General features: G+C 47.1%; 1 protein-coding gene across 3 annotated transcripts in view; it reads left to right on the top strand.

Annotated features, from left to right (window-relative positions):
* PLXNB1 (plexin B1) overlaps positions 1-24,857 on the top strand; it is an 81,516-nt gene that overhangs the window by 16,880 nt on the left and 39,779 nt on the right. For all 3 annotated transcript variants that reach the window (XM_082060213.1, XM_082060214.1, XM_082060212.1), the window contains exons 2-3: positions 5,423-5,698; positions 23,397-24,540. In XM_082060213.1, the coding sequence (XP_081916339.1) occupies positions 23,407-24,540 (1,134 nt within the window). In that variant the 5' untranslated portion in view covers positions 5,423-5,698; positions 23,397-23,406. The remainder of the gene's footprint in view (positions 1-5,422; positions 5,699-23,396; positions 24,541-24,857) is intronic.

The following is a 24,857-nucleotide window of genomic DNA, read 5'->3' as shown; positions in this document are numbered from 1 at the left end:
TTTCTCTCCTGAGGCCTTCGCCTCAGGCGTCTTGCCGAAAGGCATCTAGTCTCCATTCACTTCAAACGCATATGGTTCCTAAGCCAGAAATGTGCAGAAAGCTCATGAGCCGTGATCAACCCAAGGCCAGACAGTGTGACCTGGTGCCTCTTGAAAAATCGATGAATTGAAGAGCTGTGACTCCTGGGTGCTCGGGAAGGATGAAGAGGCTGCAGGATGAACCTGAAGAGGATCACAGGATGATCAGCTCAAACGTGGATCTAACCTCTATTTATGGTACGAAAATATCCTGAAATCTGTGCCGAAAGGATTAGAATGTGCGTAAATGAAGTGTTTTGGCGAATGCAAGTGGTTGCCTTCTTCGTAGACGCTGTGTACGGGCTTCCTTTCTTCAGAGCATGAGGAATTTAAAGCAAATTTTACTTTGGAGCTAAAAGGCATGTTTTTAGCACAGGCGGTGCGAGCAGCATTGGGACGGACTCCAGGCCTTTGGTGTTCCCGAAGAAACGCAAACACTGCAGAGAGGGGTAGAGCTCAGATCCTCTTGCCAGCGTGCTTAGCAGGCAGCCCAGTACCAGACCTGGTTCAGCCCTCGACAAGTGACCTCTGTCACTGAACGGGAACATAAAGAGCCTCAGTGAGCTTGGGTTGAACTGGGCTTTTGCCCGTCTGCTCCGGAGAGAAACCTCAGTGTTCCCTTCCCTCCCTCCCCGCAGTGTGTCTGTGAAAATACTGAGTTGATTTAGCTGCCAAAAAAAGACATTTGAAGAAGTCTACATTGCTCTCCTGTGTCTTAACTTCCTTAAAATATGGGTTAGGGTTGGTTCCTGTGTATGGCGCTCAGTAATTTTACAGAAGAGAAAACGGCACCACTACAAGTATCGTACACAGCACTTAATACAGTGAGGTCTTAGTTTGTACTAGGGCTCCTGAGTGCTATTCTGAGCATTATGAACCTGATTATGTTACATACAGAGCTCAGATGGCTCAGAGCCACGCTTGGGATATTAACTGTTTCTATTAAGCTTTGCATTTGGAGATCCTTCTGGTAGAGGAGCGTGATGCCGAATGAGCTGGCATTCCCACCACAAAACTCTGTGTCTGCACAGCTAGGGAGTGGTTTGTACTTGATTTGCACAAGGGGTAACCTGAATTCCAGTGCTTGCGACACTTACCGATGCTCAGTGTAATAATCTTTTCAATGTACTAGTGTTGTAGCTGCAGGTGTTGTGGAGGAGTCATTTATTGATGTAGATGTATAGGAGTGCAAGAGAAACCCTACAAAGTGCTACAAGCATATCATAAGGCATAAATCCATACATAGTGTGGTATTTGACAGAGTACGTGATAAAGTGGCACTGAATGTGATTACGTGTGATTCTTGGCAGCCTCTGTGTGCCTGAAAGAGCATTTTTAAGGCTTGTTTTAGTTTGTGATGAAAGTAGCTTTAGGAATAGTGAAGGTCCTTCCTGCTTCTGTTTTTGGTTTGTTTTTGTTTTTTGAAGAGAGTTTCTTTTCATGATTTACATTTTGTTTTGTGCTGTTCCAGATTTTGTAAAAACAACCCCCCTGAAAACCCAAACAACAATAATAAAACTCTCTCTGAATGCTTGGGTGACCCAAACAAAGTCGATGAGTTTCTTGCTGTCTGAACACACATCAGCTGCCAGGTGGGGACTGTGGGACTCTTCCTTCATCACCCCACATGTGCAGGAAAAGATAAATGTATATAAACCTTCCTGGCGCTGGCTGGATTTGAAGCACAGTACCAGCAGACAGGTGCACTGAACTCGGAGCCTAAATGGCCACTTTACTGGGGGAACGCGGGGTAGACAGTGTTGTGTGGCTGTTTGGGATATGGGGCAGGGGGACAGGAAGGTTACGGATGTGCTGGTGGAGAAGAGGGGTGATGTTGGGATGGCAACCTCTCATCTCTCCTTCCTTAGAAAGCAAACAACCAACGTATTTACCTTGCGAAGGCTCTGCTCTCCAATCTCAGGCCTGTAGCACAGGGACCGCATGCGATGACCTTGGTGTTCCTCTGTCTTCTCAGCTGCTTTTTTTTCATCTTGGGCTCCACCGACCCTGAGATTTGGATGCATTTCTCTCTGCTGCTTAGTGTTAAAAATGAAGAGTGAAATCTAATGTGGGGAAGCAGTTTGTGTGGTGGAACACACCCAAATAAACATGAGGTGGTGGTGGTTGGAAGGGCTTGGATAGACAGGGTGCTTGGGCTAGAGGTTGTGGTGGGGGGTGGAAGAAGGACTAGGTAGGGACTGCAATGGGAATCAGTCCCTGAAATAAATATTGCACGAGTGGGGCATGAAGGGATAAGCAGGATCCTTCTAAATCAGACTCTGTGCCTGAGCCTTCCTCCAGAATTTCCTGCAATTTAGACAAATGGGCAGCATCAGATGTTTAAGTGGTGTTTGTGCTGAACACTTGCAGGAGTGCGTTCCCATCCAGCTGCTGAGCACAAACCCTCATTCTTCCGTCTTGCTGGGAGCCGCTTTGCGCTTTTCTGTGGCGGCAGCTCTTGCGATGGGAGCCCCCTCCCCATCCCCCTCGAAAAGGATGGTGGTTTTTTTCTGTGAAAGAAGCCGGCACAGCCAGGCAGACATTATCCCCTTGCCGGAAGGAGGGATCCAGCTCCCTGGGGAGGAGGGGACCGGGGGGAGCGAGTGATTCATTGCAGCTGCCTGCAGTTTGGCCTCCGTCTCTCTCTTTGCCCTGGGTGCCAGGGAGTGACAGCTCGTGGGCAGCGGGCCAAGCTCTGAAAAGAGGAGTGTGTGAGGCCTTCAGCTTTCTCATGCTTTATCAAGCTGCAAAGAATAGCTCGATATTCAGCCAGCGTTGGTGCAGGTCAAGAGAATGGAAATGCTAACTTAACTCCTGACATGCCGGCTGATTGCTGACCGCAGGCTTTGTATGGCAGCGCGGCTTTCCTGCGGCAGCAAAAGGGAGAAAACGTGCTTTGACGCAATGATGAAGGTATCTTTCTGTTCAGTGGGGAGCCTCTGGGAGTGGGGAACGATGGAAAGAGCGCTCTCCTCTTGCAGCTTGCTCTGTGTGTGGTGGTGGAGGCTGGAAGTGTGGAAAGCTAGGGCAGCAGGAGCGATGGGTGGACTGGGAAAGCATTAAGGTGGGTGAGTGGCAGGTCCACCCTCATATGTCTCACCCCACGGCTCTGGGGCTGGCTAGTCAGGCTACCTCTGTGGTGCCGGGCAATGCGGGGAAGCCTGGGGAGCAGGATGGGGCTGGTCTGGGGCTGTACCCCTTGGCCGGGGGGCTGCCGGTGAGGCGTCTCAGCCGCGGGCTGCCCGCCGGCGCCGAGGGAGTTAAGCGTTCCTCGGCGGCCGGGGGTGAGCCTACCTCGGGGTGTCAGCTCCATTCCCACGGCTTTTCCTTTCTGACCAGGGCTGGGGGAGGGATCGCTCCTGGAACAAGTAAAATGCCCCGAGGCTGGAAAACAGCACCCCGGCCCCTCTGGCCTTGTGTTGGGCTGGGAGGGATTTGAGCTTCATGGCAGGCTGGGCAGGGGCTGCTGGCCAAGGCCGGGGTCTGTCGCCGCTTATCTGGTCGCTGGGTAAGACTGTGGCTTTATTTCCCTCCTTTAGGCAGCCCGAGGTGGCTTTGCAGGCAGTCAGGTTCCTGAAAGAAATGATTTCCCAGCTGGAAGAATGTAAAGCAGGAATCAGGTCCCTTGAGCAGATCACAGCACAGGTTTGAGAGCAGCAGTGTCTGAAGGAGCGTCGTTCCCTACAGGACATGCGAGTTTTGTCAAAGGCATAAGATATTATAGTCCTTTCCTGATGCCGACTCCACCTTCTCCTCCTGCACCATCTGGAGCTGCTGAGTTGAGCTGTTTGAAGCCCCAAGGAGCAGGAAGAGCAGGTGAAAGTCTGAGGGCAGGGGGTGTTTGGAGCCTGAATCCACCTTCTGGGAGAGCGAGAGGGCTCTGCCAAATCCCAGTTTGCTTTGGTGTGTCTCTGCGAGGGGTACTAACCCTGGCCAGCACCAGTTTCCCAGCAGAGCAAGGAGTCAGGCTACCTGTTCCACCCCCAGAAATACTCTCTGAAGTCCTTTCTGAGGACTAAGGTGTGTGGTCCTTATTCTCAACAGCTTCTGAATTCAAGGCGAGGCGAGTTGATGTGAGGGAATGGGACTCAGCAGCAGCGTAAAGGAGAGATGTAGAACACCACGGGCCAAGTGCAATTCTGCAGTTTCATTCTGCTGGGCTGTGCAGACTAGGTTATGCCAAAAAAAGATGGCAAATGTGTGGCTGGAGACTGGATCTTTGTTTGTGCTTAAGATATTTGGCTTTGCTCCCATCCCAGATCCTCTTTGCAAAGCCCAAAATACTGTGAATCTCCCACTTGCTGTGCTGGCCCCTGTGGCAGGAGGATCTGGAGGGGGAGAGCAGGATTGTCTGCCTGGGGCAGAACCTTTTGCTTCTTGCAAGACCAAGGGGGTAGCCTGGGTCAGCACGTAGATACAGACGTGAGCGATGAAACAACAGTCTCTGTGCAAATATTCTGCAAACACCAAAGTATATAGAGATTCCTCCTGGTGGATCTTGCTGATTGTTAGATGCCAAAATCCTAATGAAGACTTAGTGGTTGCTGAGCTCTGCTTTTGAGTGTACTCCAGCTCTTTCCTCTGTCCGTTTACTTGCCCAGCAATGGGCAAACGTGGCTGGAGTGGGAGCCAGAGCCCTGGTCTGATCCTGCGGTAGATGGATGCACAAAGGGAAACTCTCGCCTGCTGTGGCGGTCGCTTGGGACCCAGGTGCGGATGCAGCAGCCAGAGCTGCTTTTCTGCCGCGCTCCTGCAGAGACCGGGGTGTGTTCCCATTGTGCCTGCTCTGGTTTCCTCCTGTCAAGCCTCTGCTCATTATTCTTGCCTCGAGCTGTCTCAGGCCCGAAGGCAAAGCGCTACCGAAGGCTCTGTAGACTTGCCCTTGAGAGACGTGCGGTCCTCCGAGAGTGGCTGTTCAAGGGAAGCGCTGCCTGGGCTGAATTGAGGCTGTTTCAGGCTGCACAGCTCTGAGCTAATCTCCCAGAGGCAGAGACATTACTCACCAATCAGGAATGTGTCTGTATTTTTCCTAATGAGAACAAAACATTTTATCCCTCTTCATTAGCGGAGAGTTAGGGTGTATGGTTGTTATGCCAACAGACTCCTCTCCCCTGCAGACACACTGGGGGTGTCCTCCGTGCCATGGTTAGAAGGGTGAACGGGAAGGCTCGTTCTGGCAAGAAAAAGATCCCATTGTTTTCCCAGGGCTGCCTGGACTTTGTGCAGCTGGCCAAGCCCTTTGCCTTCTCCGGGGGAAGGGAACCACAGCGGGAGTCAAGTGCAACAGAGGTTTAATTTATTGGAAAAACAGCCTTTGCATTTCATGTTATGTTGTTTCTTCCAGCTTGAGGCACACTCTTCAATAAGAGAAATGAAGGTGTCTCAACGTTGCCAGGAGTCCGGATGGTGAGCACGATGCGCCGGGGCTCGGCACGGGGCCGCCCGTGGGCTGCTGCAGCCCGCCGGGCTCCGCCGCGCTCCTGATCGACTCGGCTCGTGCGGCCGGTGTGATGCTGGGCGGCCTCTGGATGCTGCTGCGGAACGAACCCACCTGACGAGCCGCGCCACCTCGCTTTAGCTGGACGATTGGGTTCACCAGGCACGTGGTCTACTGGAAAGAGTGAGTGGCCATACGTGAGAATATGCGCTTGTTCCCTTTGCAAAGGGGATGTTCCCTTGTACACAGGGAAATCCTATGAAGGAGGGAGGCATATCTTCAATAGAAGCTTTGTAGAGTTCTGCTGTAAGCAGATGGATTTATTCCAAAGGTTGCCCTTACATTTGCTTGATATTTTTGTCTTTGTCTTGGTCCTCCTCCCCAGCTGCATCCCCGTTTCCTAAGGGACTGGTTGGGATCTGTGGGCTGCAGTGGTGCCCGAGTTGGGCCACTGGACACCTTCTGCAAGAATCTTCTTGGCACCTCTGGTGCTGCCGTCTCTGTTGCAATGTAAAAAATTACTTTTAAACTTTGAATTTTCTGTATGAGAAAATGAGTTTAACCTACAGGCAGAAACTAACAAACCAAAAAAGCTTCTTTCTGATGGTGATCTATGGCTAGAAATGGGCCGGTGAGTGTTGCCAAAGCTGAAGACAGTCTCCTGGAGCAGGGGTGATGTTCGTGTCGGGCTGTCAGTCACCAGGCTGTGTGATGAGCTGCTTTGTGCTGGCTGAGCTCTGTGGTGTTGACAGCTCTAGACCCTTGAAGAAATGTCTCCCTGAAACTGATTTCTCCTTTCAAGCTGCTTCCTGCAAAACAGGATCGTTACAACTCCTATTTCAGTTTGCCTGTCAAAGCGCTCAGTAAGTGTTGCGTGGAATTTGAATACGGGAATTTGAATATGAAATATGGGGTGGTACAGCACAGATCCCAGACTGAGTGAGCTGCTGGAGATCTGCAGATCTGCATGAACTTCTGGTTGGGGAGTGAAACCCTGACACCTGGACACAAGGTGCTGATTTAGATGAGTCACCCGCTGCAGTGCTGGGGAGATGAGTATCATGGTAGAGCACCAGGAGCCCTTCGTCAGAAGGATCTCTGCTTGTTGGACTCGCAGCTGTAGCAGTAGGAGGACTCAGCAGAAATAAAAACCATTAACAAAGCCAGAGAGCAACCTCTAGCCCAGACTTCTCTGTGTGTGCAGCCTGTGTGGTTTCAGTTTGGTGGTAGACCTGGACTGAACTCTTGGATGGTAAAGAGTAAATTTTTGGACAAACCTATTTCAACCTGGAGCCTCCGAGAATAAATCCTGAGTACATATAACACAAGGACTGGCGAGTCTGGTTTCCTCAGCTTTGCATTGCTCTGGGTGGTTCAAATAAAACCAGTAAATCCAAAGCTGTTTGAAATAGGGAATGAGTAAGTACTTGAGATGACTTGAATTCAGGCCAGTCTCTCTGGATCCATGCTTTCAGGGTACATAAAAATAAAGGGGAGGACAGAGGTCTGGATGTTGTATTCTTTGAGATACCGAACTAATTCTGTCCAGATCGTGTTGAAGAAGTGCTCCAGCAGAAGTGCACTAGATTACATGCTTTTTAGTACCTTTGATGCGAAAGATCGTGGCTGAACAAACTAACTTCTGAAATGTGAGTTACGGTTATTACCCGAGTCGCGCTCTACTTCATTCTTGTGCAGCCGCAGTAGCCGTTTGGTGTTACCTAGGAGAACGTTACTTGCTCCCTCCTCTTCTCTCCCATTTTAAACAGTGCAGGGGCTGATTTTCTGCCCTATTTTCAGTGAACCACCGCTTTTTTGTTGTTGTTTAGAATGAAGATAGACATGCTGTGTGCAAGGCAAGAGTTCTTCAGGAGAAGCCTTCACCTTCGGTGGGAGGAGGGCACATTTTTTCAAACTGCGGTGATGTGTTTGGCTGTAGATGTTTCTTTCTCATTGCTTCCGAAGCCCGGCAAGCAGTTCTGTACAGTGTGCTCACTGCAAAGCGGTCACAGCAATGGGGGATTTCAGTATTTCTAGTCCTGGGGCCACATATTCCTTCATATGTGACATAAAGCCTCCGCGCAGCTACCTCGAACTCCAGCTCCAGTTCCAAATGTGGTATCTCGGTCAAAGATTGGTCCAGATTGCTCTCTGGTCTTGCATCTTGTCCTGCAATTCTGTTTCCGAGATGTCTCCCAGTACACGCTGAGCTTTTCTTCACTAGTTATGTACATATGCTCCATTTGATTAAGTATTTAACCTTGTAACAACTAGATTCTTGGTTTGGTAGTATCTGAGCTTCTTTCAGTAGAAAAATAATGCAGACCTACACATATCCACAACAGGGTAAAGAATACATTTCCAGAACTTGTTTTTGCCTCTGGAAGCACCGCAGGTGTAATACCTGGAGCCAGGTGAATGCCTTATGTGAAAATAAGCCCTGGTCAGCTCTCCAGAACTGTGTTCTAGGAGTTCGGTTTCCAGCAATAGCCAAGGGCTTTGCCCATCTCATCTAGAGGAAGAGCTGGGCTCAACTTAGAGGGTCAGTTAGCTGAATTTTTGAGTCCTGTGTGATACCCACCACCTTGAGAGGAGGATGAGATGTTCCTTCTAACCCTTGAAGAATGGTTCCAAGCCCTAAATCTGAGCTAGGTTCGTATTTTTTGAAAATGCTGTTAGCACTGAGTATTGTAACTCTAGGTAATACATCTGTCATCTGCCCTCTCTTGAATTCTGTTGGGTTTTAATGGCTCTTTTTTGTTTTAATTCCAGTTACACTTGTACATCTCTGCATCTGAAAAATGCTTGTTTAACTTCTAACAGTGAAACTGGCAAAGGACAGAGAAAAGACAGATATTTCAGCCTAACAGGAAAGTTAGGTTGCTTAGTGAGCTAAGTGTGTATAAGTAGCAAAGTCCTATATCTGATAATCAAGAATGTAGGAAGCAATTAGGATCACTGCACCTGTGGAAGAAATCACTCAGGATTTGGGGGGAGTCAGGATAAAACCATTGTCTAAAACCAAGTATTCCTGTATGACTCTGCAAAAGAACAAGGTCCCTTAAGTATATTGTTGTTATATGTAGCATCAGGAAATCACTAAATACTGTACCCATGCTTGAGGAGAAGAAAACCCCATGGATTGAAATGTTCATAAAGAACGTAGAACAGAACAAAGCTCTGGCATGCAACTTGTGTCAGAAAGGATACATCCTTCATAAGAGCAGGCAAAATCAAATATAAGGATGTTATTTGTATTTTCAAAGCACTAATGGGGAGAGAATGTTTTTGAAAACTACACCCTATTGTGGAGGAAGAAGGTGTAGCTGGATGCTGGGGCTTGAAAGTAAACTTGGTGTTGGGCAAACTCGGTTTAAGAAGTTAGGCTGCATATTTTAACATAGAACTACCTGACCAGCAATTCCCTGTAGCACTTGGGAGTCCCTCCTGTGTTTAAAATTATCACGCTAGTTTCTCCAGCTCATATGGAACTCGAGTTTTCTGCAGGTTCAGGAAAACCATTGTATCTAGGGAAAGGTTTCTTCAGTATTAGAAACAGAACAGCAGCAACAGTGACCAAAGGTGAGGATTAACCTTCCCTGCAAACAGCAGCTGAATAAAGTGGGATTCTTGCACCTGAAAAGCAATGAGTGATAGTTATCTTCAAATCCTGAATGGCATGGAAAGGTTAGAGGGGGAGTAAACCTTTTTTCTTACCTCTTCCATTATGAGTATGAATAGGTATTGAATGGAGCCAGCATGTAGCAAGCTTAAAAACAAATAACAGCTTAGTCTTTGATGTGTGCAGTTAACCTGGGAAGCTTCTTGCCACAGGATGCTGTGAATGCCAAACGTCTGTGTGTATTTGAGGACACAGGGCAGCTCCATAGAAGCAGCAGCTACTGAGGGTTACTAAATGCATGGAAACCACCTCTATCCCAAGAAATCCCTGAGCTTTACATCATTGAAACCTGGGAGAGCATTCAAGGAGGTAAAGTGCTACTATGTGCTTGCTTCGTACTTACGTTTCAGGCCATCGCCAGGCAGCTGCACCCTGGTTTGTCAGCATGGAGGGAGGAGGGGGAGACAAATAAAACTTGTGACGACTGGGAGAGCTTGTGATCTGGGTTGGTTCTGCGCCACTTGTGATGTGCTGCGTGCGCCTCTTATTGCTAAAGGCATCGCCTGTGGATGTTCGAGCCTGCAAACTGTTGACTTGAGTTTGAAGAGAGGTGGCGAGTGTATTTCTGGACACTACACAGCTGGGAAGGGTGGTGTGAAGACAAATATTCTAAGCCGAGAAGCTGACTTTCTCCCTTTCTCTGTGGCTTATGCTGTTCCTGCTGCTCTGAGGTGGTGCGTGGTTTATCAACGTACAGAGACTCTCTTACTGCTGGTAGCATAAAACTTATTTCTGCAATTTTTGTTGTTGTTGATTTTCTCTTTCTCCCCTCTCTCCTCCACTTTAAAAGAGTGTTTCTTGCCTGGTAATGAACCGTAACTCAATTTGAACTAAAACGGGTGATAAGCAGATGTATAAACAATACAAGCCCTGTTCCAAAGCATTTTCAAACTAAAAATGTTATGGCCTACATGAGATTCCTACTCTTCAGAAGTACTCAAAGCACTAGTCTTATTTTAAGCCCTGTCTAAACATTTAAAAATAACTCGAAAATAGGGCTCACTTCTAGATGCTTCACCCTTGATAGCCTGGTCTTGAACTTAGTTTTAGATGCTTACGCAGATCCGCAGAGGGCACAGTACAGAACAGCCCTGGTTGTTTCTTTGAACTTTTCCTTTCTCTTTCAGAAGGAAGAGAACAGTGTTTGGCTCTGTCTTTTTCTCCCTAGGGACATGGTTTCTGCTGTTAGGTAGTGTCCCTTTTTTTTCTTTAACCTTTTGTAGACTGGCTTTCCTGCTGTGGTCCTTGGGAAACAGCTATAGAAAGCAGAACTAAGATGACCTATTAATATATTCTTGGAGGCATGTTCTTATAGCTGAAAACAGCTGCATTGATGTGTCGTGGGAAATTACAGCCTCTTTGCAAGGATACAGACACCGACTTGTCTGTGTCTCCTGTTCTATAGTGACAGTCACTCCATGGGCTGACTCAGAAGTTGAGTGCTCAGGTGACAGATACGAGGAGACAGACACAGACAGATGTGGGGCTGGGACAAGAAGCCAGATGGAGAGCACACGGGATTAGATGATGTTGGAGCAGATTGGGACCAGGTGGAGTGGGTTTAAGATCTCTCCTGTTGCTTGTTTTGACGTGTTGCACCTATGTAGTCTGCTCTCTGCAGGAAGATGTCCCTGTCCCAGAGCGGAAGTGTCACCACTGCAGAGCAGCAATGGGCTCAGTTGTTACACCATTTAGAGAGCATCCTTCCCATTTCACTTGCAATTATTCAATTATTCTTTTCATCAGTTATTTTGTTCTGGCAATTATTCTCTCTCGGCCTGCTGGGAGCGTTAAGCCTGTCTGCCATTTTATATGTATACATATATGCCGTTATATATCCAGATGGTCTGTCCAGATTAGATTTAGTTGGAACCCATCTTTAGCCTGTATGATCTTCTCTATTCCTAGCTGGTCCATTATTTTAGTTAGTGTATTTCCCACTAAGCCCTGAGAAGGTTTGATTTAAAGCATTTTTACGATGCTAAACTTGCGTCAGGCCCACTGTGGCCTCCTGGGTTGACATCAGGTGGCCGACTGTTCGGTTTGGTCCACGTATATGTCTGATGAGCGCTGTCTGAGCCACGTTTTTGTAGGGGCTTGATTAGTTTACTGATTTTGTGGCAAAGTTGAACAGTTTCCTTTCCCAGAGAAATGCACAGTCACTGCCATGTGGAATACAGAGCTTAAAATGCCAGAGGAAGGTGCCCGGGAGTGGGACAGTCTGCACACAGAACGGTGCTGACTGCAGGCTGTGGTTTATCCGTTCAGCACAGACATGTGTGCTTTTTCCTTGTTCCTCTTGTTCTCTGCTCTAGCTGTTCCTTCCAATAAAAAGAACAGCCACTCGCTCAAAACTCAGCGCTCTCCCTAACAAACTACCATAAATCTGTTTTTCCTGTCTTCTGTTTGGATTTTTTTTGGCAAGGTAGCGTTCTCTTGAAACGCCAACAGCCAGCCAGTTATACTGGCTGCAATTCCTGCTCGTAGCAGTTTGCATTTCAGACGAGCGGTGCAGTTTATGCAGCAGACCTGTCAGAGCATCTCTGTGGCCCTGGGGTGAAGGTCTGGGCTTCCCTGAAGGGCAGGAAGGGAAGACCCAGTCGGTCCTGCCCAGCCAGTGGCTGTCAGACTGAAGGTGGGTGGGTAGCAAACCAGATGGAGAACAGTCTCAACCGAAAAACCTTTATCATTCTTGGCTGCCACGAACAGGTAGTCAGTTCTGAACCATGGTGCCTTTAGGACAGCACTGAAGAACCTTTCTCAGCACTGATCATGACCAGGAGCTCAAATATTTTGCCGGGAAAACTTAGGATCTCCTCAGTCTGAGTGCATGAACAAGATCAGAAACTCACTTTGCAAAGCCACTTGATGGTGCTGGAATTTCTTATGGTGAATTTTGTCTTGTAATAAAATTCCTTGTTCTGAATCAAGTGTGACTAGACATCTCCCTGTTAACAAGGTGACTGGAGAACTCTTGCTCCAAGTGGTTTTATTTCTCCGAGTACCAAATCTTGCAGCGTCCCAGCTGCTGCTTCCTTTCTGCTTAAATTTCATGTTGCTTGTTTTCACTGCTCTAGCCCATGGACCCACAGCGGTATGACCAAAGAGCATTGCCTGACGGCCCATGCATGGCAGGAGTCCTCCCGCCCCTGTCAGTCTGCGGTCTTTGCTTTGAATTTTATCTTTGAAACAATAACTTCCAAGTGTGGACAATGTCTGGGGTGGAGGGCTGTGACTGTAGGGTGGAAGAGGACTCTGCATCGCTGCTGCCAGCCTGTGGCTCCTCAACCACCGACACCTTGAGAGCCCCTCATTCCTGTGCCAGCATTGTGTGTGGGACTGCATTTGGAAGCACTGGGTATCAAAGATCCCAGCCCGTGTGGGAAGGACATTGCTCAGTCATGGAGAGGGTCCAGAGGAGCCACAGGAATGATCCGAGGCTGGAACAGCTCTGCTGGGAGGACAGGCTGAGAGAGTCGGGGTGTTCAGCTGGAGAAGAGAAGCTCCGGGGAGACCTTATTGTGGCCTTTCAGTGCTTAAAAGGGGCCAATAAAGATGGGGACAGGCTTTTCAGCAGGGCCTGTTGCGATAGGACAAGCAGGGATGGTTTTAAACTAAAGGGGGGGAGATTCGGGCTGGACATGAGGAAGAAATTTTTGCCCCTGAGAGTGGTGAGAGCCTGGCCCAGGTTGGCCAGAGAGGTGGTGGATGAACCGTCCCTGGAGACATCCCAGGCCAGGCTGGATGGGGCTCTGAGCAACCTGAGCTGGTGAAGATGTCCCTGCTCATGGCAGGGGGGCACTGGGGGAGCTGGGAAGGTCCCTTCAACCCAAACTATTCCCTGATTGTGCAGCAGTGCAATGGGAGCTCTCGTGTTTTATACCAGTTATGAGCGACTTGGGAAGGTCCCCTGGCTTTTTAAATGACCTGGTGTGTTACCATCTGTTCTCAGCCTTACGAAAGCCTTGATACTGCCTTGCAGAGGTGGGAGAAAATGTCTGGCCACCTCAACTTGGATGATTATCTGGCAAACCTGTGTAACCTAATTACCAGAATATTAAACCGAATAGTTTGGAGATGACTACTGATAGCCTTCTAGGCTTAGGTACTAATTTATGGAAGATAAATTGATTAAAGCTGCATTTCTGATAATGCTTTAAAATGAGTTGAGTAATACTAGATAGAATGTATCTCAACTTGGTTTGAAGGCAAACCACAAGCAGATTGTGGTAGTGATGTGGAATTCTCTTGATTTTGCTGTCTCTTCTGGATGGGAGGAGATAGATGCTACTCGTGTGGTTGCATTGCATTAAGTTTATTTGCATGTTGCTGCCTGTGTTCATGGCTGTAGCCAGAACTGCTGACGCTATTGGAGTGGTGGGGAGGACTGTCAAATTGCTGTCAGGCTGTTTGGTTTTCCAGAAGGTAACTGGGGAGAGCACAAAAGTGAATTTTGTTTGAAATGAAGGAAAACTCCAAGGATAAGAATTCCTTCCTGTACATCCAGGTTGTATTAATTCTTTATGGAGCTGTTGTGGTAGTAAAATTGAAGACTTATAGGGTGTCAAGGAGATGCTGTTCTTTAACAGGCCAGAGCTCCCTGCGCTGCTGAGTGTCTGCAGGGTGAAAGGATTTATTCGAGGCAAACACCAGTGTTAAAGGGTTCTGATTTGTGTCTTGACAGCTGAATGGTGGAGCTCAGGATGTGGTGTCCTTGTGTGTCTGTGTCTGCTTATGGTCTGTAACACGGCTAACAAGAACCTCTTTTGTGGTAGGTTTTGTAGAACTGTAGAACAGTTTGGGTGGAAGGACCTTCAGAGCTCATCCAGTTCCCCCCTGCCATGAGCAGGGACATCTTCACCAGCTCAGGTTGCTCAGAGCCCCGTCCAGCCTGGCCTGGGATGTCTCCAGGGATGGTTCATCCACCACCTCTCTGGGCAACCTGGGCCAGGCTCTCACCACCTTCAGTGTAGAAAATTTCTTCCTCATATCCAGCCTGAATCTCCCTCCTTTAGTTTAAAACCATCCCTGCTTGACCTATCACGACAGTCCCTGCTGAAAAGTCTGTCCCCTCTTTCTTATCGGCCCCTTTTAAGTACAGGAAGGTCTCTTTGTTCTTCCTTCTGCTGTCCTGCAGGGCTGGTGCTGGCATGATGACCACAGATCCCTCTTGAGGACAACTGTAGGACTGGCTTCCTTTCACAAGGGTTTCACAGGAGGTTGGAAGCTCCTTTCCTCTCTTGCTAGGTTACTCCAAGGCCAGGCTATATGCAAAAGGACTTTCCCTGGGAGTGTGGCCTTTGCCTGGGGGACGTGAGAGCTTGGTTAGGGGTCACGGTGCTGTCCTCTGGGAAGCTGATGGCAGGAGCTCTCCTCCCTCCCTCCTGCAGGGCACCCTGCCAAGGAAAACAGGCTCTCGGGCAGAAGCCATGACATTGAGAAGATCGTGTGTTGTCCTGGCTGTTTCTGGAGGAAATGGTTGGGCATTTCTGCTTGACAGAAATCAACACAGACGGGCTGAGGCAGCTCGAGCAGAGCAGGACTCCGGCTTTCATGGGCTTTGGAGCCGAAGCTGGGGATGGGAGGATCTGGGGAGAGGTGCCCCTAATGACAGGGAGGGCGGCGCGGTTGGGAAGGTGTGCCGTGTTTGAGGTGGAGGCTGCTAAAATATGAATCATGTCTGTTTGAAGTAGTGATAAAATCCCAGCTTGAAGGTTTTCTGTAATACCCGGCCAAACAGTCTGCTGTGCTTTAGCTTCCCTCTCACCCCGCTCAGAACGGACAGTCCTGACCTACTTTTAGCAACAGCAGCTCTGTTGAACGCTACCCGGTGCTTAGCTGTATACACGGCAAACACGTTATCTGTTTTGTTCAGGCTTGTGGGGGAGAAATTTCCATCAAATATTTAGCAGAGAGGGAAGAGCTGTTCCAGGAAAGGAGGATTTGGGTGGGTTAAACCCAAACCCAGCCGGCTCTGGCCTTTGCTTCGGGTTCTCGGTGTGCTGAGGGTGATGCTCGCTTGCTGTGCTGGGCATTAACTTTGTGCTGCGCTGTCAGGATTCAGTTAGATGGTATCTAAATGTTAATATGATAGATAATAATGCCTTTAGTCAACGAGGTTAAGGTTCCGGCTTCCTAAATATGCAATTAGGCAGGGCTAAAGTTACATTCCTAATATTTAAAAATAAATAAAATCTATAATGGTGCCATAAAATAAGTTTAAGTAGAGCTGTCATCCCGGGGCAAATTGCAAAGCTCTGTGTAGCTCAGTATCCTGGCTTTGACAAGAGCCAGAAGCAGATGCTTAATGAGGACTGTAAGAAACAGGGCATGTATAATGCGGTGGGTTTGTTTGTTGGTTTTGTGTTTGTTGTTTTTCTTTTCTTTTCTTCCCCCCATCCTAATTTGACTCCCAGCTTATGACCATCATCAGTTAGGGGCCCTCTTTGATCAGGAGTTGTATCTAATAATCTGATCTTGACTACATCTACTCTCCATTAATTTACATAATCCTTCTTCTAACTTGTTTATGTTTCCAGTCTCCATGACATACTAGAGCAGCGAGCGCTACAATTTCATTATGCATTTTAACTACTATTCAAAATATTTTACATCCAGTCATAGTATCCTTGAACTGGCTTAGAAGAGTTGTCTGTAACTTTGTAGGTGCTCTCTTGTTTCTGTATTACAAGACATGCTAGTCGATCATTCCCTGTTTTTCATCTTGACACCATCATGTTTCAGATCTCTTAAATTTTCCCTGTCTTCCCCCGGTTGTTTCTTTGTCCATCCCAAGTCCTGCTCTGCCTGGTCTCTCCTTATATGGAATCTGCTCCATGTTTTTGATCATCTTTGTTGTCCTTTTTGTCATTCTGTCTCCTTTTTCAGATGTGGGAATCGGAGCTGCCTGCAGCATTCAACATCATCGTGGTGATCCCTGTTTTCTTTCCCAATCACTCTGAACGTTGCCTTTGCCTTTTTGCTCGGTACTAAATGCTGAACTGACCTACCAAGTTTCCAGAGTTTTTATTAGTGGTAACTGCTAGCTTGGATCCTATTGTGTTTACGTAATTAGAGTATTTTGTATTGATTTTGGTATTTATTGACATCTAAGATATTATGTAGTTACTTAAGAGTGCATGAGTTCTGTTACTTTTTGTAGTCTTTTCTGAATTTGATTGTGATTAATTTCTTAACAGTAAAATTCACCACTTTGGGACCTATTCCTCCACATATGTCTTATGTAAACATTGAATTGCACAGGTGGCAGAACAAATTCTTGGCAGATCTCACTGATAACCTTCCTCTGACGGGAAGCTGCTTTCGTTTCCTGTCTTTTAACTACTTATTAAATCATGATAGGTACTGTAACTTTAATTGCACAAGAGCTTTTTTTTTTTTCCCCAAGAACCTTAGCTGACGGTTCTTTTAAAATTAGTTTAGTTCATATTAAACAGATTAAAATCTGGCTCTTAGTTCTCGATTAACTGGAAATTGGAAATCTGCTCTTGGAATTTCGTAGGTACTGCGGGAATTGCTCTCTGCTCCAATACTAGTTTGTATTATGACCAACAGTTGGGTTCCTGAACTTCTGCAAGCAGATTTGTTTCTACAGAGCCGATGGTCTTAGATTTATGTGGATTTGTGCAGAAATGGTGGATTTGCTCAGCAGGGTGATTTGGGTGGGTAACTTTAGCGAGCAGGGTTCTGTTACAGCTGGGTTAAACCTGTCCAGGCTCTCTGGATGTACTTTACACATTAAAGGCTACAGAACTGGATATATTTTTTCCTAGCTAGTTGACTGAAAGAATATTTGTGTCATGGATGGTATCCGAGTGGATACAGGCTTGGAATGTGGTATGGTACCTAAAAGAGCAAGAGGTTCTTGAGCAGGTAGGTGGGTCGAAGTGGAGAAAGTAACGTTTGCTCTGGTTCCAGCACTAGAAAGCCAAAGGGATAGAAAACCTGTCTGGGAAAAGGGGATGCTCATCCAGGTACCTTTAAAGAAAAGAATATATATATATATATATATATATATATATATATATATATATAAATAAAGATGATGACAAACTGGAAAGGACTCAAGGAGCTACAAGAAAGTCTTTCTGACTGAAGAAGCTCAAACCGCCTGACGTACCCATTGGAATAATTACACGTGGCTGCAATCTGTGATTCAGGAATGCCCAAAGCTGCCGGGACGCACAGGGCAAGGATTGCCCGGTGCTTGTCTGCCCTTGCACTGCTACTGAGGCATCTATTACCGTCTGTTGCTGGAGCCAGGGTTCTGTGTAGGTGGACCTCTGTCTGAGTTAGAAGAGCTGTCGTTATCTTCTTGCCCAAGGAGGATTAAGAACAAGGATTAGTCTTCAAACTCTTCACAAGAAGCGACCAGAAGCTTCTTTGACTCAGGAGATCCTTTGACAAGCAAAGTGCGACAAAATGACAAGGCATTTTACTTGTGGTAAATAACCCCTGGGGATCAGCTTGCTGGGTTAAGGTGGTAGTTTCTGTAATTTAGGAGCCCTAAGAAAAAACTCTGCTTTGATTTGGAGACCTTAGGCAGGAGCTTATGAGCTATAAGAAGAGTTTTGTGCTACTCCTTGGTTTAATTAAACAGAAAGCTGGAGCAGATCTCTAACACCAGCCGAAAGTTGTGTTAAGATACTGAGAAACTAAGAAATGACTTGATTTCCCCTTTTAAAAACATATATACAACATGGTGCATGGGTCCACATTTTGTCAGTGTTTGAGAGTTGAAAAGTCAACCCTCAATTTACAGTGACAAAATATCTATGAAGAAACCTGCTTTTAACAGCAAGCAGGTTGTGGTTGCTTTGTATTTCTTGTAAATTTGTCTTCATTTATAAAAAGCTCACTATTTGACGTTGTATTAATCATTAACTGCTAAGCATTTGTACTGGAAGCTTAAACTGGTGTTTATAACACATTTTCAGTGGTGCAAGAGAAAAGGTCGGTTGTGCAAGAGCTGTTTAGGGGAAATATCTGTCCACTACCATCCATTAATTCCAATATGGCTAAAATGAATATTTAGGTAGGCCCAGGGCTGTAGAAGCACTTTTTACAGCTTTTCTTTGGAAAAACTGTAAAAACAATGCATGAATATCATTGAAATGGCAATACTATCACAAAGTCGACAAAATATTTTGTGCAGCGTTTTTTCAGTGCGGCTTCTTCAACCCCATCCAGAAAGGTCCATTGTAATAGTCAGCAGGAACTACCAAGGGTTTAAGAAAACATCATTTTCCGAAGTGTTTCACTAATAATGCTGTTAATTCTGTAGCCTGAAAATACAGGTTTCCTGCCACCCTCCCTCCCTGTTTCAGGTTGGATATTTTGTCTTTAGAGGGGTTTTTTGAAGTTATTTTGACCTCAGCTTCGGGGTTACTCATGTCTGGTATAACAGAGCCCCCTTGTCCGTGCTGGTCCTGCTCCCACAGGATGCCTTGGACTTCTTGGGGTCAATTTTATTTGGAAAAACAGAGGTTTGTGTTCATCTCTGCCAGAGCTGCAAGTGTTCTGAAGCAGCAGAGCAGGAGCTGGCCTGCTAGTCATAAATAAGACTCAAAAAAAGAGATTTATTTATTTAATGGGAATGTCATCTTTCACAGCAGAAAACAGCAAGTCTCTGTTGAGCATATGAGAAGGGGGGTGGTAATTTGGGACTTTGTGCAGAAAACCCACTGCTTTTCATTTGTACATCTTTCAGTGCTCTCACTGTGCTCTGCGAATGATACAGTGGAAAGTGCAGGTGCAGGGACCTACTTTATTTTATTTTATTTATTTTTTCCAAGGATAATTCTGCTGGGATTGGTGTTTAGTATGAAATCTAGCTTAGAACTCAGAACATTATCTGACCTCCCCATGTTTGGGGGATAGGATGTGGTATTAGGGAAATAATCTGTGTGGATTGAAATAACCTTTACGTGTTGATACGCTGTTAAAATGGGTCCAAATGGGTTGCGTTTGTTTCTTTAATAAATGAGTAAAGCCTCTGAGAGGGATACGTGAGGTCAGGGAGGTAAAAATAGTGCTACAGAAAACATGGTCTTATTTCAAATTCCAAGTAACAAAATAGTGCCATTGCTTCTACGTTCTCGGTTGTTGTTTTGTGGATGTGATATAAATATTCTGTGGCAGAACTGACTAATCCTCTAGCCCTTCTGTTGTGATCCAGATTAAATAAATGAAGCGCAGAAGTATCATTTGGATATTAATATTTTACAGTACGTTACAGGCAATGTTCAGCGTATTGTCTGAAGCGTTTTCCTATTTAACGGGAATTCATCAAAAAAAATGGAATATTTGAAAGGAATCTTTAAGCCTTGGCAATTGCTTTCAGAATTAATTAAAGGCTACACACTTTTAGTGCAATCTGTGTGTAACAGCTGTGTTTTACCCTCGCAGTGAGCGCAGGAAGCAGAATGGTTCAGTAAATCCATAAAGAGCTCAGAAGTGGAGCTTGTCATGAAACCATCAGATTTAAATGTAGGTTATCCTCCTCCTGTCCTCCCAGAGAGGTTGTGATGGGCTTAACGGAAGAGCAAGAAATAAAACAGGCAGCGATGCCCTTGTTTGAGAAACAACTTGGAAAACTGAATCAAAAGACACTGCTGGCTTTTTTTCTCAGATTTTACGTAGAATACAAATACTTCTAACTACCGGTAGGCACACAGGCTCATACTCATTTCTAATGTGTGTTTGCTCACCTAGCAATAAACACAAGTTCATTTGCTAATGGCTCTTCAGCAAAGAGCAACAAAGAGCGCTATATTCAGTGTTTACCCGTTGCTCGGAGCGATCAGAACCAGCTCGCAGAACATGCTGTACCACCTCTTTCTTTCTTTTTGCTTTTGTCTTTGCAGCTGCCCTCTGTTTTCCCAGTGTCATGAGGACTAGATAGTAACTTCTCACCTGGGACACCTGTGAGGACCAGCTCTTAGCAAAGTAACTTCCAGGGGGATATTGGTGAGTGAAGAATAGCTCAGGTCAGAGCTTTGACCACGGCAGGATCTGGTTTTGATCGTGGTCTGTTGGAATGAAAGGCCAGTTGATTTTCCATCTCTTTCCAGTACAGGTGCTCCAGTAGGTAAAATGTGTTCAGTGAATTGTTAGGGGTAGATTAAACTACAGGTCAAAGAGCTTGTAAAAAGATCGGTGTTGCTAGAGTGGTGTTGTGCGCTGGGTTTTAAGTTCAGGGTCTGGTGTCGTGTTAGTTCTGCGCTGGGAATCATCAGTGATGGTGTGGGGTGGACAGAGCAGAGTCTAAGAGCTTGTAGGCCTGAGCTTAAGCCAGAAAGCCAGTATTTCAGAATTCATAGATTCTGAAGACACACACTGATTTTACCGTGCAAGTGCTGGCATAGGAAGGTTGCATTAGCTAGAAAGAAGATGATTCCTTTAAGTGGTGTAATGTAATGATGTCTTGTGATCCTCAGCTGCTCCCAGATCAAAGCCTGTCTCCCCCATGTCCGTGTGGCTGTCACGATGCAGTCAAGCTCCTGCTGTTGGGTGGTCATCAGCCTGTTGTTTGGTTTGCAGGCATTTTGAGCTTTGCAACTGAGGAGACTCCAGACAGAGTTGCACAAGAAGCCATAGTGATGTCTGCATGATGGCAGTGCAGAGGTACCCAGACAGCTGTGTGGTCACGGAGTTCCTTGAGTAAAGTTTAATAAAAATGGTGAGGATGCATTTGAGCTGGGGCAAGATCTGCTATGCTGATGTAAACCTGAGATGATAGAGTCAAGTTGGAGCTCCATCCTTCAGTCTTACATGTATCTACGTGCTGGCTTTACAAATACCCTTCATCATGCTACACAGATAACATCTCCCACATGATGAGGAGCTCGTTCAAGTGCTTCACCACCCTGGAAGGAGATTCCAAGACCAGTGCAGTGCTGTTTGCAAATCGGGTGAGGCAGAGTGTGTGAGTAGAACTGAGAGCAGAAAACACCCAGTGGGGCAAACAAAAGCCCCGTTGTGCACAGAACCAGAACAGGGTGCTGGTTTGGTGTGAACCGGCGGCTGTGTGCTCTGAGCTGGTGTTCCTGCCCCCGGGTGTATCCTGACAGTACTGTCTGCTTACCTACAACAACCATGTGAAATGGAGCTTTTCCAGAGCTTCACAAAGCCTATATTTATTAATGTGTTGTATTTATAATACCTTCCATCCGCTGGATTTCACAAGTAGACTAATCCTCTCAACTGGTCTTTTGGTAGGGCAAAGATGCCAGTTTTACTGACAAAGGAGCTGGAAAGCAGACTGTTTGGTTTGGTTTGGTTTGCAATAGCAGTGAAATAAAACATGGATGTAGAGTTATCATTCTCACCATTGCTGCTGTGTTTTCTGCACACCGTGAGCTGCATGTTGTACAGAGAACTTGTAAGACACAGTACGTGTGGTGAGAAGTTTGACCTAAATAGGTTAATTCCTGCAGTAAATGCTGGGTTAGTCTTCTCACTTCTGACCTAGCAGCACTTTGAGCTTACCAAGAAGACCCAGGAGGGGTGATGCTGTAGGAGGGATGCGATGATAGTTTTCTTAGCTTTAACTAGAAAATTAACATCAGCCCTGAGGAGCTGAGTTGCCAAAGTGAGCGCAGCAGATGACAGGCTGGTTTTGGAGAGGTGGTGTACCCGTCAGCTCTCAGCTGCTGGCCCAACTTGGCATATGTGGGGCTGTGTGTAGCTTTGGTACCTTGTCTGCAAGAGGGAGGGAGGGAAGGGAAGAGATTTACAGCTGCATCACCACCTACTTCTCAATTCAAATAAGGTGGTACTCATAGTAAATCATGAGTACTTACAGCTGCTGCCCTTTCTCTGTGGGGAAAGCATTAATCTAAGTGTTGCAGGTGCTTATTACCACATTTCCACCATGCTGTGGGATTCCCTGTGCTGCTCAGCACAGTTGTTCCTGTCTGTGGCATGGTTTGGGTGGGTCATGGTGGATTTCAAGTGGGGTTAGTCTAAAGATCCTCTGGAGAGGAGCAGAACCGGTCTGGTGGTTCCCTGGGTCTGACCAGCACTCACCCCATCTGGCCTTGGCTGCCCGTTGGGCCATGGGACAGGGAAGGAGTGGAGCAGTGTCCACAGAGCAGGCTTGTTTCCATCACCTTTTACAGCGCTGGCGAAGTTGCTGCAGAGAGATGAGTGCCAGCAAGAGACTGCTCCTCCAAAGAGTGCGGTGACAAGCGAGCAGGGCAAGGTGGTCGCTCCAGCTACCCTGGACATGCTGCATCTGCCCAAGGAGATGGGGCCCACCAGGGCTGGGGTGACTGGTGTCCCCAGTTGGGTGGCCAGGAGCTGCTGTGACTGAGTCTCTGGAGGCCTCGTCCTGGTACCTGGGTCATGCTTGGGTGGGTGATGCTCAGTGGCAGAGATGGCATGGAAAGGTTTCTTCTGAGGCACTGATAGAAGAGCCTTAGACCCAAAAGAGGCTGTTGATCGCTATAAGTGAAAGACAAGGATTAATTCTATCTAGATCAAATACAGAGCAAAGGGGTTATTAGTTTGTTCTGAGTTGGATCCCAGCTACAGTTTATTTAAACAATGGTTGTGCAGGTGTATTTGTCTTGGACAGTGGTTTATTTTACTGTGGTGTAGCTCATTAACAATGTCTGCGGTGTGTTGGCTGCTATAGGAATGTGGTCCTGCCCTGGAGAACTTCCCAGTGGAGCATCATAGGGAAGAGTTGTGCAGGAGCTGGGTTAAACACGGCTTTTTCTGGTGTTATAAGAATAACTATCAGCTTCAATGCTTGAAGCACCTTCTGTCACAACATACATAGGACTTTTCTCCTTAAGTTATGTCCCTGGATTGATGAATCTGTGCTTTGGACTGTTTGTTCAGCAAGTTTAGTACAAGTCCCAGGCTTGCGAAGAGCAGCTTTCCCCAGTACCACCCAGCAGCCTCTGGGAAAGCCCGCAAGAACATGACCTGCAGTATTGCAGCTTCTCCTGAAAATGCTGTGCCTGTTGTCTTGGTGCGGAGGTGGTTGAGTAGAGTCTGATACTCCTGCAGGCTTCTTTCTGTTGGTGATTTTGCAAATGTCCTGTGTTGGCTCTTTGTGTTTCGCTCTCTTTGCCCACTTCTCATAATAAGAGTGATATGGAAGGATTTGGGGTGTTAATCTTCACTCCTGGTTTCCAAGAAGTTGTAACAGCCTCTCCTCTCTTGCAGAGTGTTTACCATGCCTCTGGGAACGTTCCTCCTTCCTGTTCTCTGTTTCTTGGGAGCAGCAATTCCACGGGGACTGCAGTACGTCACGTTCTCGCGCAACGCCACGAGATTCCTCCACCTCTCTATGGACTTGGAATCCGGGACCATTTACTTGGGGGCCACCAACTTTCTCTTCCAGCTGACATCTGACCTGCTGATGGAGAACGTGGTTCAGACTGGGCCAGTTCTGGACAGTAAGGATTGCCTCCCCCCGGTCTCCAAGCTGGAGTGCCCTCAGGCACACCACACCGACAATCACAACAAGCTGCTGCTGGTGAACGCCGTGCAGAAGGAGCTCATTGTCTGTGGCAGCGTGCACCAGGGAATCTGCGAGAAGAGAAGCCTCACATCCATCGACCACGTCCTCTTCCGACCGGAGAGCCCTGGTGACACTCAGTATGTTGCTGCCAACGATCCCAACATCACCACTGTGGGACTCATCGCCTACTCGAAGGATGAGGTCCCCTTGCTGTTTGTGGGACGAGGCTACACTAGCCGAGGAGTTGGAGGAGGGATTCCTCCCATCACCACCCGAAATCTCAGGGCCCACGGAGGGGATGTTCAAGCAACAGACTCTCACTCCATTTTCTCCTATGAAGAAACAGCAAAACTGGCCGTGGGCCGTCTCTCGGAGTACAACCACCATTTCATTAAATCCTTCACTTACCGCTCAAGCGTTTATTTCCTATTCTACCGTCGGGATCTCAAATCTCAGTCACGTGAGTACAAGACCTACATCTCACGAATCTGCCTAGATGACTCTCACTATTATTCGTATGTGGAGTTACCGCTGCTCTGCCAGAGCAAAACCAACACGTACAGCCTCCTCCAAGCGGCCTATGTCACCCGCCCGGGACAAGACCTGGCCCGGGGGCAGCTGGACACCGAGGGAGAAGTGCTGTTTGCATCCTTCTCTGCCTGGCAGGCTTCCTCTAGCAAACTGAGCGAGGAGTCTGCCCTCTGCGTCTACGCAATGGAGGAGGTGGATCGCCTGACCAACTGGACTAGGGACGTTTGCTACATGAGAGACGGGAAGTCAGAAGAAGGGACAGAAGTGGCGTATATCGAATACGATGTCAGTTCCAACTGTGTCCAGCTGCCAGCGGTAAGTGGCTTTTGTACCTTTGCCAGGGTGAAGTCTCCATCGTGTCCTTGTGTTGCTTTGTGTTCCTGAACGCAGCTTGTTTCCCACAGATGGAAGTTGAAATCTCTTTGGGTTAGAAGCCTTTGGGCTCAGGCTGTTTCTTTGCTACCGCAGTGATGTGTTGTGTCCTGTTTAAGCACAGTCTGTGTTGTTGCTGCTGCAGCTCTCTGCCCCACATGGGCAGGTGTCTGTGCAGAGGGACAGGACTGTGTGTCTGTGGGGAGGGCACCTGGTGTGACCTGGCCCTGAGGTCTGTCTCATAGCCATACCAGGCACTG

This window comes from Streptopelia decaocto, assembly GCF_964273445.1.
Source record: "Streptopelia decaocto genome assembly, chromosome: 8".
Taxonomy (NCBI): Eukaryota; Metazoa; Chordata; class Aves; order Columbiformes; family Columbidae; genus Streptopelia; species Streptopelia decaocto.
Note: the sequence above shows the minus strand (reverse complement) of the source record. Positions and strands in the feature narration are given on the sequence as shown.